The sequence below is a fragment of the Ranitomeya variabilis genome, chromosome 1 (genome assembly GCF_051348905.1).
Source record: "Ranitomeya variabilis isolate aRanVar5 chromosome 1, aRanVar5.hap1, whole genome shotgun sequence".
Classification (NCBI taxonomy): domain Eukaryota; kingdom Metazoa; phylum Chordata; class Amphibia; order Anura; family Dendrobatidae; genus Ranitomeya; species Ranitomeya variabilis.
The window spans coordinates 775,318,775-775,337,607 of NC_135232.1; the positions used below are offsets into that span (position 1 = coordinate 775,318,775).

Sequence of the window (18,833 nt, forward strand, 5' to 3'; positions counted from 1 at the left end):
CCACTCCTCACATACTGGTAAAACTGGGGGTTAGGCAGGAAGTTAGACAGAAAGCTGACTGGGTTGGAACCAGGCAACACCTTGTGGCAGAGGGTGTTGCAGGGGAAGATTCGGTAGGGTCCCTGTCAGGGGTGGGATCCTGACAGCGGCCTAGCGAACAGAGAGAACGTTACGGGACCGCGCCTGCACGATATAGCGGCGGTGCCCAAGAAAGGACAAGAAGCGAGGTATATTGTGCTGAGTGAGAAACGAGATCAACGCAACTAGAAGAATACCAGTAGGAGTCGTGCTGTAAGACGAGGCAACATCCTACTGAGGCGCATAACCGGTGGCCGGAACGCCGAGGAAGTATAGAGCTCCAAGCCAAACTTCAAACCTACGGCAGGACAGTCAGTCACAGGCGGGCTGTCTCACCCAGACCCAGGAAGACACAGGGGGGTAACAACAGGAGAGGGGTGACGATAGAGCCCAGGAAGAACCTCCGAGCCTCCCCGTCATACGGGTGCGTCCTAACCATAAGATCAGGGGGACGTAGAGGGAGAACATCAGAATCGAGTTGTGAGGGAACACGAGAAACAGACACAACGGTTGTGAGGACTATCCCGTAAGCACAGCAGGGGAGGACTACAACACAAGCGCAGGAAGGAAGGCACAGATTTCCACCTGCAAAGGGAACTCTGGAGGTGCCATCGGACCGGCCGGACTTGCGCAGCCCTGTTAACTTTATTCCGGATTGAGGACTCAGAAGCCTTCAGTAAAGAGGTAAAGAGACTGCAACCTGGTGTCCTCGTTATTTACTGCACCGCACCACTACTACCATCCACATCTATTATTGTACGCCCCTCAGCAGGGTCACGGACTGGGTCTAGCCACCGTGACAACCCCAGAGCAGAGACTCAGAGGCCCGGTACCGGGTACCCCTCGGCCCTGCGGCAGTGGGGGCGCTACACATGCTGCACTGTGTCCCGATGGGGTGCCTAGGGTGCATCTGTGCGCACTCCCCTGTTCTAAAAGGGGCAGCACGTACACATGGTAAATGCTCAGCTGGGAGGCATTTAGTTAAATGTGTGTTCACTTGCAACGTGTCTCCCAGCCAAAAGCGTGGAGACATCTTGTATAAAAAGCACCCTCCCCAGTAGGGAGGTGCCTGAGCAATCCCTATAGTTACAGTATGTTAGGTAGTTGGTGTGTATGCAACTGTGTGTTGCCAGGTCCCCCATCCCTAGTCTGATATAGTATCTCATATCCCATACCCTGTGTACTGTTATTAGTGCTCGCTTCCTGTGACTGCTTCGGCGGTGACCGTATCCTGAAATTGCATCTGCAGTATCGGTACCCTCCCTTCCCTTATTACGTAACATCCTATTTATGTATGGTGCCGTCCTTTATTATATAGCGTCTAGTGATGAGCGAATATACTCGTTACTCGAGATTTCTCGAGCACGCTCGGGGGTCCTCCGAGTATTTTTTAGTGCTGGGAGATTTAGTTTTCTTCGCCGCAGCTGAATGTTTTACATCTGTTAGCCAGGCTGAGTACATGTGGGGGTTGTCTGGTTGCTAGGGAATCCCCACATGTACTTATGCTGCTAACAGATGTAAATCATTCAGCTGCGGCAAGAAAAAGTAAATCTCTGAGCACTAAAAAATACTCGGAGGACCCCCGAGCGTGCTCGAGAAATCTCCAGTAACGAGTATATTCGCTCATCACTAACAGCGTCCTGTTATGTGGAGCGCCGTCCATTATTACCCAGTATCATCTCTTGCCATCTACAGCACCGTCCCTTACATTGAGTATTCTCATTATTTTTATTATTCACAGCGTCTTCTCTTTATTGCACGGTGTCCTCTCCTGTAAAATGTAAAATGACTGCTGAGGGAGCAGCATCTGACCAGAAGACCAGTCCATCAGCCGCATCCATCACAAAAGAAGCTTTCCCATGCTCCATCAGCCGTCATTTCAGTTTATATCTAACAGGAGTGGATGATATGTAATAAAGAACAGGGAGGTATAAATATCAAAAATAATGAGAATCTGATATGTAAGGGACGGTGCTGTACATAACAAGAGGGAACTATATGATACGGGACGGTGTTATACATAAAGAGAGAGCACTGTATAACAAGGGGCGGCAATATATATGAGAGGAGACTGTAAAAAAAATATGTATATCTGTAGCTTGGTCGCGATGAAGGGAGGGGGGCCCAGATACATTTCTTGCACAGGGGCCCTAAGCTGTCTGTGTCCGCCCCTGAAATCACATGATTCAAGACATAACAGAAAAATTTGGATTAAAGGATGCAAAAACAGTAAAATCTCCAATGGAAACTAATTATCTCAAAGAGATGAACAGTGAAAAAAATATGCTACCAAATAATGAAGAATACAGAACAGCAATAGGAAAACTACTGTATCTAGCGACCGTTACAAGACCAGACATCGCAGCAGCAGTAGGAATCCTGAGTAGAAAGGTATCAAAACCAAATAAAGCTGATTGGAATGCCGTAAAGAGAGTAATGCGTTATTTGAAAGGAACTAGCTATGTTAAGCTGAAATTACCCACAAGGGATGATTGCATTTTAACAGGATATGTTGATGCAGATTGGGATGGAGATCCAACTGACAGAAGATCTACCAGTGGACATATTTTTTTTCTCTCAGGTGGACCAATAAGTTGGTAAGTAAGAAACAGTCAATTGTGACACTATCTTCAACAGAAGCAGAATATGTTGCCGCAGCACATGCGAGTCAAGAAGTACTGTGGTTAAGACAATTGTTGACAGAATTAGGACAACCACAGTTGGACCCAACAAAACTGAAAGAGGACAATCAAGGATGTCTTGTTCTTGCTCAGATGGAAAGAGTCAATCCAAGAACTAAGCATATTGATGTGAAATATCATTTCTTGAGAGATCATCAGGAACAAGGAGTCTTGAAGTTAGAGAACTGTCCTACTGAAGAAATGACAGCAGACATCTTCACGAAGGCGTTGCATGCTGATAAACATCAGAGACTAATAAAAAAGTTGGGTTTGATTGAATAAGTCCTTACTGTTGAGAAAGGGTGTTGGCATATGCAACAGATTAGGACTTATTATAAGTGAAAGGAGGGCTTTATACTAACCAGACAGCAGATGGCGAGAGTGTGTAAAGTTATATACTTGCTGTAATGTGGGGAGGGAAGCTCTCAATTGTTGGTTGTTTTCTTACTTCCTGTTTTTCTTCTTCTTCTTGAATGTGTTATGTCAGCAGTGCACGGACTGTGTGACACTGAATAGTATCTCATGTTTATCCAGTATGAAGTAAATACTGTTTACTCAAGATATCTTGCTGATTGAAGCTCTCGTGAGTACAGCGGTGACTGTAAGAAGACGCACTCTGCAAAAACGCGCACACTGTTTTCTATGATCAGCCGCTCCTTCCGCTGTTCTCTATGCCCCTGGAGGACCTTGACCTGGAAGATACGCTGCCACTCTGCATATCAGGTTGCCTTTTCCTTTCGGCTGTGCCTGATTGTCATTTGTTTCCTAGCAATTGTCTCTGGCTCCCACACTTCTCTGCGTGCTCTGCATTTTCTCTGTGGCTAGTCTTCCGTTTCTAGCTACCGTCTGCTGTGCTTAACCATTGTGTGTTTTCCTTGTTCCCTTTCAGCTCCAGTCCTCCTGTGTCTCCGTTTCCTTGGTGCTCCTGTTCCTCAACTTGGCCCTCCTGCCGTCGCCCCCCTGCTCGTCCGTACTCCTGTTTCCTCATCTAGTCCTCTGGTTTGTCTTCCGTCGCCCGTCTGTCTTTCGTCAGTCTCCCGTATCCACGTCTCGTCCTCTTCATGTTTTTTCCAGTCGTCCCTGCCTAGTCTTTTACTTTTCCTCCTTCTTTTGGTACCAGCTGCCGTACAGTAGTCTCCCCTGGGCCTGCTCCTAACGCTCCCTGTATTGGGGGTGGTCTACCTGGTCCACTCGCCCTGGGGAGGTTTGCTGTCGCAGTCCAGTGGGTTCACCTATTTTAGTTCTCTTAGCCTTAAACCGTAACAGCTGTGCTATATGTGAGTACCCTACAAGAAGAGTTACCTCGTACACTTTAGTACTATGGGTATGAAAAGGATGACATAGTGTCCCAGCTGGACAGTGACCTCAAGCATATGTCGAGATTGGCAATGAAATGGTTCAATGACAATGAAATAGATGTGCTGCATTCAGGGGCTGGCTGGCATTTTTCAGCCTGGGGGGCAATCACAAGGCAGTGGCCCTTCAGTTGCGGTGGCCCTCCTTTTCCCTAATAATCTCTGGCCACTGCATAAAAGTAGCAGAGATAACAGGCTTTAAAAACAGATATGGGAACAGAACGGAGCTTGCTGCATAGATATGGGAGCAGAACCGAGCTTACTCCAGAGATATGGGAGCAGAACCGAGCATACTACAGAGATATGGGAGCAGAACCGAGCTTACTCCGGATATATGGGAGCAGAGCGGAGGTTACTGCAGAGATATGGTAGCAGAACCGAGCTTACTCCAGAGATATGGGAGCAGAACAGAGCTTACTACAGAAATATGGGAGCAGAATGGAGCTTACTACAGAGATATGGGAGCAGAACAGAGCTTACTGCAGAGATATGGGAGCAGAACAGAGCTTACTACAGAGATATGGGAGCAAAACAGAGCTTACTACAGAAATATGGGAGCAGAACGGAGCTTACTGCAGAGATGTGGGAGCAAAACAGAGCTTACTACAGAAATATGGGAGCAGAACTAAGCTTACTACAGACATATGGGAGCAGAGCGGAGCTTACTGCAGATATAAGGGAGCAGAACCGAGCTTACTACAGAGATATGGGAGCAGAACAGAGCTTACTACAGAGATAAGGGAGCAGAACCGAGCTTACTACAGAGATATGGGAGCAGGACCGAGCTTACCACAGAGATATGGGAGCACAACAGAGCTTACTACAGAGATAAGAGAACAGAACCGAGCTTAATAAGTCTACTACATGGAACCAAGCCTGCTACATAGAAACTGGAGCAGAACCGAGATTACGGCATACATACGGTACCATAATCTAGATTACTACATAGATACAGTACTAGAACCAAGTTTACTGCTTAGATATGGTGCCATAACGGAGCTTACTTACAAACATACATACAATACGGCTACACAGTGCCTACTACTGTCACCACTACACAGCGAATACATAATATTATAATATCACCATTACCTCTATATGAAACTACATTCTATACAAAGACCAATGATACCACCATACACCCTTTACTATGACTGAATTACATTTAGCTGCTACTAAATAAAAAAAAATGTTACCTAAAAAGAGCAATATTACAACCTAACAGTAACCGTATATTGGTAGATACCAGTTCCGCAGAACAAGTGATTACAGTACAGTTATATACAGTAACTTACACACGACGTTCTTTCTGATTCGGATCGTTCGCATTTCTATCTGGCCCAGACCTACATGACAACTTCTCCAGCCAGGACTCATCTGCACAGATTACAACAAAGGCACATTTGACTTCGCACATTCCTAGTGCCGTCCCCATCTATTCCCAACCTACAAAAACTCCCCACTCTGTGTGCACCTGCAGTGTGGACCACTGACCCCAATATTTAATCAATTGTGTCATTACTAGGATTACTCCCACCCCCCAAAATTAAAGTATCCCACAGAAAGTAGTAATGCCCCTACTGTGCAACGACATGTATGGGCCTTTGAAGGATATAATATCCCAAATACCCTTGAGTGCTCACTTAATGTAACACTGTCCCCCCCCCCCCCCAAAAAAAAAAGGATCCTGAGTGCCCCTATCAAAACTAATAATGTGCCCATTCATAACAAATAATGTCCTCTGAGCACCCACACAGCTCTGTATATACAGAATGATGGTCCTACAGCCTCCAATACCCCTTTATTATACATTGAGGACCCCAAAACTCCCTATATATAGTAAAATGGCTACATAGCCCCCTATATAAAATATGATGTCCCAACTGCCTCCTATATATAGTATGAGGCTTTAAAGTTTCCTATATATACTATAGCTCCCCACAAATAGTATGTCACCAAAACCCCCTATATATAGTATGATAGTCCCCTACAGCTCTCTAATTGCGATATTATGTACCTCACAGCTTCCTATATATAGTATGATGATCCCGCATCCCCTCTATATATACTATCATGTCCCTACAGCCCCCTATATGGAATATGGTGGCCCCACAGCCCCATATGATGTATGATGATATATACAGTATGAAGGTATCCCACTGCCCCACATATATAGTATGATGGTCCCCACATATATAGTATAGGAAGTGCGATGGCACCAGTTCCCACCATAAATATAGGACGATGGCACAAGTTGCATGTGTGTGTGTGTGTGTGTGTTCTCCCCAAATATCTAGAATGATGACCCCAGTTCTCCCTTTATATATAGTAGGATGGCCCCAGTTCTCCCCCATATTTTTCTCTTCCGGTCCACAGAGAGGCATGAGGCAATAATGTCATCGCCCCGCCTGCGTCAGCACACTGAAGTCTCAAGAAGCTGAGGTCTGCAGCTTATGAGACAGACCAGGGTTTCCACTAGGAATTTCGGGGCCCCATACTGGCAACATTTTCGGGTTCCCTTGAGAATCTGCCCAGGCTCCACCCCAGCTTCACCTCCACCTCCACTGTCCCACTGCTCATTCTTGGAAAAACTCAACTTCTCCACCACATCCTCACCAATCAGATATTACCAGTTCCCATCAAACACCAGATCACATTAATAACCAGCAGCTTTTGTTCTGGCCAAAAGAATTTTTAAGTTGACACCACGACACGGTAGACTCTTTCGGCCGGGCCCTACTCTACTCTAAACTATTAAAAATAAATATATTTTTATGGATTTTTCTTTAAGGGAATGAGTGACATACATTTACATTTTGTTTTAAACAACCATAAATACCACATTACAGGACAAGGGACAAATATCGTCACACCATGACCAGACCACAAATTACCAGCACATAGTAACTGAATAATACCACTTACAAGGAACAAATATAGTGATGAGCGAGCATACTCGTTACTCAAGATTTCCCGAGCACGCTAGGGTGTCCTCCGAGTATTTGTTAGTGCTCGGAGATCTAGTTTTCAGCACCGCAGCTGAATGATTTACATCTGTTAGCCAGCATAAGTACATGTGGGGATTCCCTACAAACCAGGCAACCCCCACATGTACTTATGCTGGCTAAGAGATATAAATCATTCAGCTGCGGCGCTGAAAACTAAATCTCCGAGCACTAAAAAATACTCGGAGGACACCCGAGCGTGTTCGGGAAATCTCGAGTAACGAGTATGCTCGCTCATCCCTAAACAAATATCAACACACCATGTTCAGACCACATATTACCACCACATGATGACCAATAATACCACATACAAGGAACAAATACCGCCACACCATGACCAGACCACATATTAACACCACATAGTGACTGAATACTGCAATACTGATCATTAATTAAAAAAAAAAAACACAATACTAAGTGCTATTGTATACAGGAACTCTGTATTTACTGTCAGTGTACAGGTAATACAGTGATCACAGGTGACATTATACACAGGAGCTCTGTATATAGTGTCAGTGTACAGATAATACAGTGATCACCAGTGACATTATACATAGGATCTCTGTATATAGTGTCAGTGTACAGGTAATACAGGGATCACCAGTGACATTATACACAGGAGCTCTGTAAAAAGTGCCAGTGTACAGGTATTACAGTGATCACCACTGCCAGTGACATTATACACAGGAGCTCTGTATGTAGTATACAGTGTATAGTGTCAGTGTACAGGTAATACACTGACTCACCAGTGACGTCTGTAGCTGAAGTCCTTCATCTTTGCTTTTCTCATTCATGCAGCACAGACCGCTGTCATTTCTTCCAGCCAGGACTCGCCTCTGCATAAAATAACACAGTTAGAGCACCGCTTCCAGAACACATTACCCACTTTTTCCCTTTCTTCTACACTACACATCTGAATACAGAGGTCCACCCACAATCAATATATAATTGGTTATTATGCAACCTCATAGATTGCAAGCTTACGAGTCCCCCGTCATGTGCAGTCCCCCTTACCTCCCACTTCATGTGCAGTCCCCCTTACCCCCACTTCATCATGTGCATCCCAACTCCCCCACTTCATCATGTGCAGCCCAACTCCTCCTTCATCATGTGCAGTCTCTTTAACCCCCAAACTCCATCATGTGCGGCCCCATTCCCCCTTCATCATGTGCAGCCTCCTTTAACTCTCAAACTCCATCATGTGCGGCCCCACTCCCCTTCATCATGTGCAGCCTCCTTAACCCCCAAATTCCATCATGTTTGGCCCCAATTCCCTTCATCATTTGCAGTCTTCTTAACCCCCAAATTCCATCATGTGCGGTCCCACTCCCCTCATGTGCAGCCTCCTTTAACCCCCCAAATTCCATCATGTGCAGCCTCCTTTAACCCCCCAAATTCCATCATGTGCAGCCTCCTTTACCCCCCAAATTCCATCATGTGCAGTCCTCTTTTCACCCCTCCCCACTTCTTCGTTTGCAGTTACCCACCATTTAATTAAAAAAAAAAAAAAAAAAAAGTTGTTTTTATACTTACATCACCACTCGCTCCCCTGCAGCGCCTCTCTGCTTCTAGCGTCCTGGTCGGGACATGTCGGCACGTGTGCGATGACGTCATCGCGCAAGCCCGACACCTGACCCGGAAGCACACAGTAGAGAGATCATGGAGGGAGCAGGAGCTGTGCAGCCATCAAGGTGACAGCCGCGCACAGCTCCCGGCCCCGGCATGGACGTGTGCGCTGACTGTGACTGCAGCCGGCCGCATCACAGCGCAGCACACACAGCCGTGCACAATTTGATGTGCGGCTGCACAGGCACAGCCACCACCAGGCGGCCGGCCCTGAGCAGCTGCTGGGGGAGCGGCCCGGGGGGCATTTGCATCTTTGCCACCCGGCCCAGCCTGCCCCTGGCTGCATTGGTCCCCAGATCTCAACCCAATGAAACACTTGTAGATAGAGTTGAAGAAAAAAACTGAATAAATACTCAAGTCAGTCGACCAGTTCGCACCAACTTTAGGAACGTGTAGAAGAGACCTGGAATCAGATTTTGGTCACGACATATTTGAAACTAATCGAGAACATGTCTAGAAAGATTCAGGCACTGTTGTCATCCAGTTTTGGCCTCCACATTTTGAAAAGGGTATTCAGAAGTTAGAGTCAGTACAAAGCCAGGCAACTACATTACTACAAGAGATGAAAGGCCGCTCATACTGTATGATGAGAAGTTGGAAAAGTTGGGCTTGTTTAGCTTAGAAAAAAATATGCCTCAGAGCAGATCTCAATTGTATGTATAACTATATGTGTGGCCAGTACAAAGGCCTGGCACATGACTTATTCCTTCCAAAGACCATACCAAGGACTAAGGGGCACTCATTACAGGTGGAAGAAAAGTGATTCCAGCAGGTAAATAGGAAAGGGTTCTTTACAGTAAGCGCAGTCAGACTGCGGAATGCCTGACCATAAGAGGTAGTAATGGCAGACACTGTAACAGCTTTTAAAAAAAAGGGCTGGATGATTTCATCAGTACACAAAGCATTGTGGGTTACTGATAAATTATGACAAAATGCGTAATTCGTGGAGAATGGTTGAACTTGATGGACAGAGGTATTTTTTTAACCTATGGAACTATGTAACTATGAAACCCAAAGTTGGATTTACAAAATACTGACAAAATAATAAAAAATAACATGTTAATTTTTAGGAGCAAAACAGTAACAATTCAGTGACAAGACAAGAATCTGCATAACTAATCATATGCTAAATAGTTGTAAGTCGAATTTATGTATGAGATATGAGATATGACCTTCAGCCTACAGAATAATAAATCATAATAATAAACCTTTATTTCTATAGCGCCAGCATATTCCGCAGCACTTTACATTTTAGAGGGGACTTGTACAGACAATAAAAGACATTACAGAATAACAATAATCACATAAAGAACAGGTGCGTAGGATGCAGTGATACACAGGAGGCAGAGCAAGGGTTAATAGGTTCTTCTTTATATATAGAAACAGTAATTGTACAAGCAGGGGGGTAAAGGATGTGATTGGAAGATGGAGGAAAGTCAAATGCAATAGAATATAACTGGTTAACTTATCAGTCTCTGTGCATTGGAGGAAGGTGGCTGGAAGATCCTTCTGTGTTGGGGAGTAATGGCAGAACCACAGATGGAAATGGCAATGTCGGGCAAAGGTAGGTTAGAGGAGGGAGGAAACACAAGGAGTTCTGTTTTCAACAGATTCAGATACAGGGAGGACATGATGATGGAAACTGAATCTGTTGAAAACTGAACTCATTGTGTTTCCTGCCTGGAGCATGCATAAGTTCTGCGTCTTGGTGTAGGTGACATGATGATGTCATTCCTTAACCCCGATCTGGATGCTCATTGTGCTGGCAGAGTCAGGGTTAGGTGAGTATACTGTGTTTTTTTATGATATAAGTTAGTATTTGTAGGGGAATGAGAGGACATTATACAATATGTAGGTGGAGGTGAGGGACATCATACTATATATAGTGGGATGTGGAGACATCATACTGTGCATAGAGAGCTGTAGGGCACTCAAACTATATATAGTGGGGTGTGGGAACATTAAACTGTATATAGGAAGCTGTTGGGGCCCCATTCTGTGTGTAGCGAGCTGTTGGGCCCCATACTGTATATAAGGTGCTATGAGGGACCACATACTGTATATAAAGGAGCTTTGGGGGACATCATACTGTAGATACGGAGCTGTGTGGACATCATAGATATAAGGGCAGTTGGTATTATAACTGCCAAAAGAGGCATTATTACTTTCTAGGGGCGAAGTGTGAACACTATTACTTTCTAGGGCACTCACAGAAAGCCTTAATATTTTATTGGTTGTAATTTTACCTTCTGGAGAGCACAAAGGGGAATTTTACTATGCAAGGAGCACAGTGGTGGGCATTTTTATGTGAGGCATTCAGAGGAGCAAAATTATCATGTTACACAGAAGGTGCAGAAATAGGGACAATTACAACAGCATGGGCTCAGCCTATGGGTATCATCAGGATAAAAAGTTGGTGTAGGCTGGAAATATATGGGTATTATTTTGGAATGTGAGAAGACAAATGTATTTGCTGTAAACTCTACAGACTTGCCACTGCTGGAGAAGTTATGTCAGTCTGAGACATATGAAAAAGACAGGAAAAGTAAATGACTGCATTAGAAAGCACACCACCTGAAAGTCAATATACACTGCTCAAAAAAATAAAGGGAACACTTAAACAACAGACTATAACTCCAAGTAAATCAAACTTCTGTGAAATCAAACTGTCCACTTATGAAGCAACACTGTTTGACAATCTTTTTCACATGCTGTTGTGCAAATGGAATAGACAACAGATGGAAATTATTGGCAATTATCAAGACACACTCAATAAAGGAGTGGTTCTGCAGGTGGGGACCACAGACCACATCTTAGTACTAATGCTTTCTGGCTGATGTTTTGGTCACTTTTGAATGTTGGTTGTGCTTTCACACTTATGGTAGCATGAGACAGACTCTACAACTCACACAAGTGTTTCAGGTAGTGAAGCTCATCCAGGATGGCACATCAATGCGAGCTGTGGCAAAAAGGTTTGCTGTGTCTGTCAGCATAGTGTCCAGAGGCTGGTGGCGCTACCAGGAGACAGGCCAGTACACCAGGAGACGTGGAGGGGGCCGTAGGACAGCAACAACCCAGCTGCAGGACCGCTACCTCAGCCTTTGTGCAAGGAGGAACAGAAGGAGCACTGCCAGAGCCCTGCAACATGACCTCCAGCAGGCCACAAATGTGCATGTGTCTGGACAAATGGTTAGAAACCAACTCCATAAGCATGGTCTGAGTTACGTCCACAGATGGGGGTTGTGCTCACAGCCCAACACCGTGCAGGATGCTTGGCATTTGCCATAGAACACCAGGATTGGCAAATTCACCACTGGCGCCCTGTGCTCTTCACAGATGAAAGAAGGTTCACACTGAGCAGATGTGACTCCGGAGATGCCATGGAGAGCGATCTGCTGCCTGCAACATCCTTCAGCATGACCGGTTTGGCAGTGGATCAGTAATGGTGTGGGGTGGTATTTCTTTGGAGGGCCGCACAGCTCTCCATGTGCTCGCCAGAGGTAGCCTGATTGCCATTAGGTACTGAGATGAGATCCTCAGACCCCTTGTGAGACCATATGCTGGTGTGGTTGGCCCTGGGTTCCTCCTAATGCAGGACAATGCCAGACCTCATGTGGCTGGAGTGTGTCACCAGCTCCTGCAAGATAAAAGCATTGAAGCTATGGACTGGCCCGCCCATTCCCAAGACCTGAATCCGATTGAACACATCTGGGACATCATGTCTCGCACAATCCACCAACATCACGTTGCACCACAGACTGTGCAGGAGTTGGCGGATGCTTTAGTTCAGGTCTGGGAGGAGATCACTCAGGAGACCATCCGTCGCCTCATCAGGAGCAAGCCCAGATATTGTAGGGAGAACATACACGCACGTTAAGGCCACACACTACTGAGCATCATATCCTTGTCTTGAGGCATTTCCACTGAAGTTGGATCAGCCTGTAACTTCATTTTCCACTTTGATATTGAGCATCATTCCAACTCCAGACCTCCGTGGGATATTAGTTGTGATTTACTTTGATCATTTTTAGGTTTTATTGTTCTCAACACATTCCACTATGTAATGAATAAAGATTTATAACTGGAATATTTCATTCAGTGATATCTAGGATGTGGGATTTTAGTGTTCCCTTTATTTTTTTGAGCAGTGTATATCTGAAGTGCAATCTTTTAACATGTTCTTCAGAATTGCTATATGGTCACCCTAAGGCAGTAATATCAGTCTTGGTTTTTGTATATTTTTTATACCAGAATAAAAATCATTGTTCTCAGTAGCATATCGCCCCATGTAAACAGGAGATAACTTCCGATAACTTGATATGTATGGGGACAGAATGCTCTATTAGTGATCGTTCTGTTCCCATCATTCATTTTTCAACGTGTGTAAAGAGGCCAATAAAAAAGCGCCAAACCACATGAATATAGTCGATTAACTCTCGTTTAATGGTATAAAATGTTTTTGTGTGATGATACAAATATATTAGCATTTGGGGCCCCACTTGTAATTTTTGTCAAGGCTACACTTTGTCTAAAACTGGCCTTACTGGAATGGTCATCCAATGAATTTATAGAGGCCATATTTAATTGAGATTACTGGGTTTTTTTATTGTTCTTTTCATAACCAAAAATTGTCAAGAAAACGTAACACTTTACTGTCTGTACTGAATTGGGCCCAATAGAAAATATATTAATTTTCCCTAAAATATACAGTATATGTGACTTAGATTGATGCACAAAAAATGACTTACCCCATTCAGACAAATTCGTGTTCCAGAGTTGCACAATGTGTAGTTGCTTTTTGAAGTGGAAGTGGGACATAAAGAAATTATTCCTGTGCAGAAACTTTGAAATGTACATTCAGCTTCCTCTCGACAAAGTTCCCCTTTAGGCTTATATGAGCAGGAGTTATTGCAGCACTGTCCTTGACTGGGACTAAAATGGTTATAAAAACATTGATGTTGGTCCACTCACAATATTATACTTAGGTGATATTATATTCCAGTGTCATTAAATGCATGTGACACTATTATGAATATGGTAAAAGAGGATCAATGAGGAACTACTTCTAGACCGAGGAGATTGCTTCCCTATGCTCCATATTGAGAGAATTATGGCAGCCCTCCAAAGCAAAAGCTAAAAAAAATGTAAATACAAATATTTATGCAGGTCTTATGTATAGAGATAGCAAACATTTACGAATAGTGCTCTTAATTCACTATACAAACATTTTGCCCGTACATACCAAAGTCCTTCCCTAAACATCCAACAGGTTTGACATGATTTTGCAAATAAACATTCTGAGGCCATTGAGTTTTAATTGACAAGGTCATCTCTAGTAATTAGTAAAGTAGCACTCATTCAAAGTGCCAGCTTCCCAAATTGTGAAAAAAACATTACTGCATAGCCATTGATTGGATAGAAAATATGTTTATAAAACTCTGAGGTCTCGATTTTTTAGGTTCTTTTGATGCAAATATAGTCTTTTTAATGGTAAATACAAATGGGCTACTGGTTACCAATGATAAACATCTAACAACACACTGTAGTTTAGACTTCATAGGTTTCTTAAATTATAAAACTTAAGGTACCGTCACACTCAGCGACGCTGCAGCGATATAGACAACGAGCCGATCGCTGCAGCGTCGCTGTTTAGGTCGCTGGGGAGCTGTTACACAGACAGCTCTCTCCAGCGACCAACGATCAGGGGAACGACTTCGGCATAGTTGAAACTGTCTTCAACGATGCCGAAGTCCCCCTGCAGCACCCGGGTAACCAGGGTAAACATCGGGTTACTAAGTGCAGGGCCGCGCTTAGTAACCCGATATTTACCCTGGTTACCATTGTAAAAGTAAAAAAAAAAACACTACATACTCACCTTCTGATGTCTGTCACGTCCCCCGCCGGCGGCTTCCCTGCACTGAATGTGTCAGCGTCGGCACCCGGCAGTAACAGTGGTGACATCACCGCTGTGCTCCGCTTTACGGCCGGCACTGACAGTCAGTGCAGGGAAGCTCTCGGCCGGAGCGAGTGCATTTAGCAGCGCTCCTGCCGAAAGCAGTTTAACCCTGTGGACGCCGGGGGACAGACATCAGAAGGTGAGTATGTACTGGTTTTTTTTTACTTTTACAATGGTAACCAGGGTAAATATCGGGTTACTAAGCGCTGCCCTGCGCTTAGTAACCCAATGTTTACCCTGGTTACCATTGTAAAACATTGCAGGCATCGTTGCTTTTGCTGTCAAACACAACGATACCCACCGATCTGACGACCAAATAAAGTTCTGGACTTCTAGCTCCGACCAACGATATCACAGCAGGATCCAGATCGCTGCTGCGTGTCAAACACAACGAGATCGCTATCCAGGACGCTGCAACGTCACGGATCGCTGTCGTTTCTCGTTGTAAAGTCGCTCAGTGTGAAGTTACCTTTATCCCTTTTGAGGGGTAGATGACTATCATGATGATGTTTATAAACAGCATGTGCAAACAGAAAAGGCTGTGGCTTTTTTACACTGGGTGGTACAAAAATTATCCCTTTTGGGAAGCATCAAAACCTTTTTTTGCTAAATGGATAAGTGATAGCTTTTTGACACTTTTTTGGGCACTGCGACAGGTTTGCTACTTTCAACTACATATATTTCTGAAAGAAATATTGCAAAATTAAATCCAGGAAGTGATTGATCATAAGGCAGTCCGAATGTTCTGAACATTGTCGCTCACAAAAATTTCTAGCCACAATATATAGGGAGTCAGCCAGCGTGAATGTCTCTTTGTCCAATGAATGTCTTTTCCTTCCCATGCCTTCAAGCTGTAAAAGTGATTAGAAGTGCATTGCCTTTCATGTGTAAAAACTGTGCACTGCCTGCTTGAGATGGGGTCATGTCAGTTGAGCAGGATATGGAGAAGGTGTAGAAGAGACAGATAACTGTTGCCTGGCTGTGAAAATAAAGGTAGCTTCCAGTCACGGAGGATCTATAACCTATCAAAGTTGCAGTGTTGCTTCAATGCCGCTCAAACATTCAACTAGTTGGCCATGAAATCCATGTATTGACCTTGGCAGTAGTGGCGGCTCCAAGTATATAAAGAGCAGTGCACTTTATAGCTCAAAAACAAGTTGAGAGAGCAGCCTACCTTCTCCTTCACATGAAAGAATAGAGCAGGCACCTGTTTCTGTGAGAAATATTGGCCGCTGGGTGTTTCCCAGTGAAGATGAGTGCACCATCTAATTTCTCAAAAACCAACTGTTTAAGTAGTCAAATCAGATATGTACAGTTGTGAGAAAAAGTATTTGCCCCATTCCTGATTACATATTCTTTTGCATGTTTGTCACACTTAAATGTTTCAGATGAACAAACAAATTTAAGTATTAGACAAAATTGTTGTGTATCCGCTTTTTGTGCTCCCCTGGTGGTTGCTGGTGGTACTGGTGACTTGTTTGCACTTTGCTTCTTCTGTTCACCTGCTTCCATCAGTGTTTGGGAGTTTCCTATTTAGCTTTGCTCTCCAGTCATTTCCTTGCCGGTCATCATTGTAACCAGAGCCTTCGGTTGCATGTTCCTGCTACTAGTCTGCTGATCAGCTAAGTGGACTTTGTCCTTTTGTTTTGTACCTTTTGTCCAGTTTGCAGTTTTTGTAATTCTCTGTAGCTGGAAGCTCTTGCGGGCTGAAATTGCCACTCCTGTGTCATGAGTTGACACAGGAGTCTTAAAGTAATTTCAGGATGGTTTTTGAAAGGGTTTTCAGTTGACCGTGAAGTCCTCTTTTGTATCCTTCTGCTATCTAGTAAGTGGACCTCTCTTTGCTAAATCTACTTTCATACTGTGTATGTCTTTTCCTCTTAATTCACCGTTATTACATGTGGGGGGCTGCTATCATCTTTTGGGGTATTTCCCTAGAGGTAAGCCAGGTCTGTTTCTTCCTCTACCAGGCGTAGTTAGTCCTCCGGCTGGCGCGTGGCATATAGGAAGCCGTAGGTATGCTCCCTGGCTACTGTTAGTTGTGTGGTAGATTTAGCTCACGGTCAACTCGAGTTTCCATCACCCGAGAGCTCGTTCGTTACTTATGTGTTTTTTACGTTCCCTTGCCATTGGGAACCATGACAGTATGACCGGCCTACAAAGTGTTAATTGTTTGGGCTGAAGCAGGAGAAAAAGAAGTGTAAGAAGGGAAATTTTTTTTTTTCTTTCCCTCAGAGTTTTGCTGCCTAGCCTTTAATTGCTGTCTAGCTGCTTCTTACCTCCTCTTAACCCTTGAATGGCTCTGACCTTAGCTGTTTAACATGGATGTCCAGAGTTTGGCTGCAGGTTTAAATAATCTTGCTACGAAGGTTCAAAATTTACAAGATTTTGTTATACATGCTCCTATTTCTGAACCTAAAATCCCTACACCAGAGGTGTTTTCCGGAGATAGATCTCGGTTTTTGAATTTCAAATATAATTGTAAATTATTCCTTTCTCCCAGACCTCACTCCTCAGGAGATCCTGTCCAGCAGGTTAAGATTGTAATCTCTTTGCTGCGAGGTGACCCTCAAAATTGGGCATTTTCATTGGCACCAGGGGATCCTGCGTTGCTCAATGTGGATGCGTTTTTCCTGGCTTTAGGGTTGCTTTATGAGGAACCTAATTTGGAGATTCAAGCTGAAAAAGCTTTGATAGCCCTATCTCAAGGGCAAGATGAAGCGGAGATATACTGCCAAAAATTTCGTAGGTGGTCTGTGCTTACTCAGTGGAATGAGTGCGCCTTAGCGGCAAATTTCAGAGAGGGCCTTTCTGATGCCGTTAAAGATGTTATGGTCGGGTTCCCTGCGCCTACAGGTCTGAATGAGTCCATGACAATGGTAATTCAGATTGATCGGCGTTTGCGGGAGCGCAAATCCGTGCACCATTTGGCGGTATCTTCTGAAGAGACGCCAGAGAAAATGCAATGTGACAGAGTTATGTCCAGAAGCGAGCGGCAGAATTATAGGCGTAAAAATGGGTTATGCTTCTATTGTGGTGATTCTGCTCATGTTATATCGGCATGCTCTAAGCGTACTAGGAAGGTTGACAAGTCCATTTCAATTGGCACTTTACAGTCCAAATTTATTTTGTCTGTAACCTTGATTTGTTCATTATCAGTTATTACCGTGGATGCCTATGTGGACTCGGGCGCCGCTCTGAGTCTTATGGACTGGTCCTTTGCCAGGCGCTGTGGGTTTGATTTAGAGCCTCTGGAAGTCCCTATACCTCTGAAGGGTATTGATTCTACACCTTTGGCTTGTAATAAACCACAGTTCTGGACGCAAGTGACTATGCGTATGACTCCAGACCATCAGGAGGTGATTCGCTTCCTTGTGTTGTACAATTTACATGATGTTTTGGTGCTTGGATTACCATGGTTACAGTCTCATAACCCAGTCCTTGACTGGAAGGCTATGTCTGTGTTAAGCTGGGGATGTCGGGGGGCTCATGGGGACACTCCTATGGTGTCCATTTCGTCATCTATTCCATCTGAGATTCCGGCATTTTTGTCTGATTATCGTGATATTTTTGAAGAGCCTAAGATTGGTTCACTCCCTCCTCACAGGGATTGTGATTGCGCCATAGATCTGATTCCTGGCAGTAAATTTCCAAAGGGTCGTTTGTTTAACCTATCTGTACCTGAACATGCTGCTATGCGCGAGTATATTAAGGAGTCCCTGGAAAAGGGACATATTCGTCCTTCTTCATCACCTTTAGGAGCCGGTTTTTTCTTTGTCTCTAAAAAGGATGGCTCTCTGAGGCCTTGTATTGATTATCGTCTCCTGAATAAAATTACAGTCAAATATCAGTATCCGTTGCCTTTGCTGACTGATTTGTTTGCTCGCATAAGGGGGGCTAAGTGGTTCTCTAAGATTGATCTTCGTGGGGCGTATAATTTGGTGCGAATTAAGCAGGGGGATGAGTGGAAGACCGCATTTAATACGCCTGAGGGCCATTTTGAGTATTTGGTAATGCCTTTCGGCCTTTCTAATGCACCTTCTGTCTTTCAGTCCTTAATGCATGATATTTTCCATGAATATTTTGATAAATTTATGATTGTGTACTTGGATGATATTTTGATTTTTTCTGA

The 18,833-nt window shown here is 44.2% G+C and overlaps 1 protein-coding gene across 1 annotated transcript in view; it reads right to left on the reverse strand.

Moving 5' to 3' along the window:
• Nucleotides 1–18,833, reverse strand: part of LOC143784099 (disintegrin and metalloproteinase domain-containing protein 10-like) — a 276,865-nt gene that overhangs the window by 35,271 nt on the left and 222,761 nt on the right. The window contains exon 12 of the mRNA XM_077271955.1: nucleotides 13,494–13,677. Coding sequence (XP_077128070.1) covers nucleotides 13,494–13,677 — 184 coding nt within the window. The remainder of the gene's footprint in view (nucleotides 1–13,493; nucleotides 13,678–18,833) is intronic.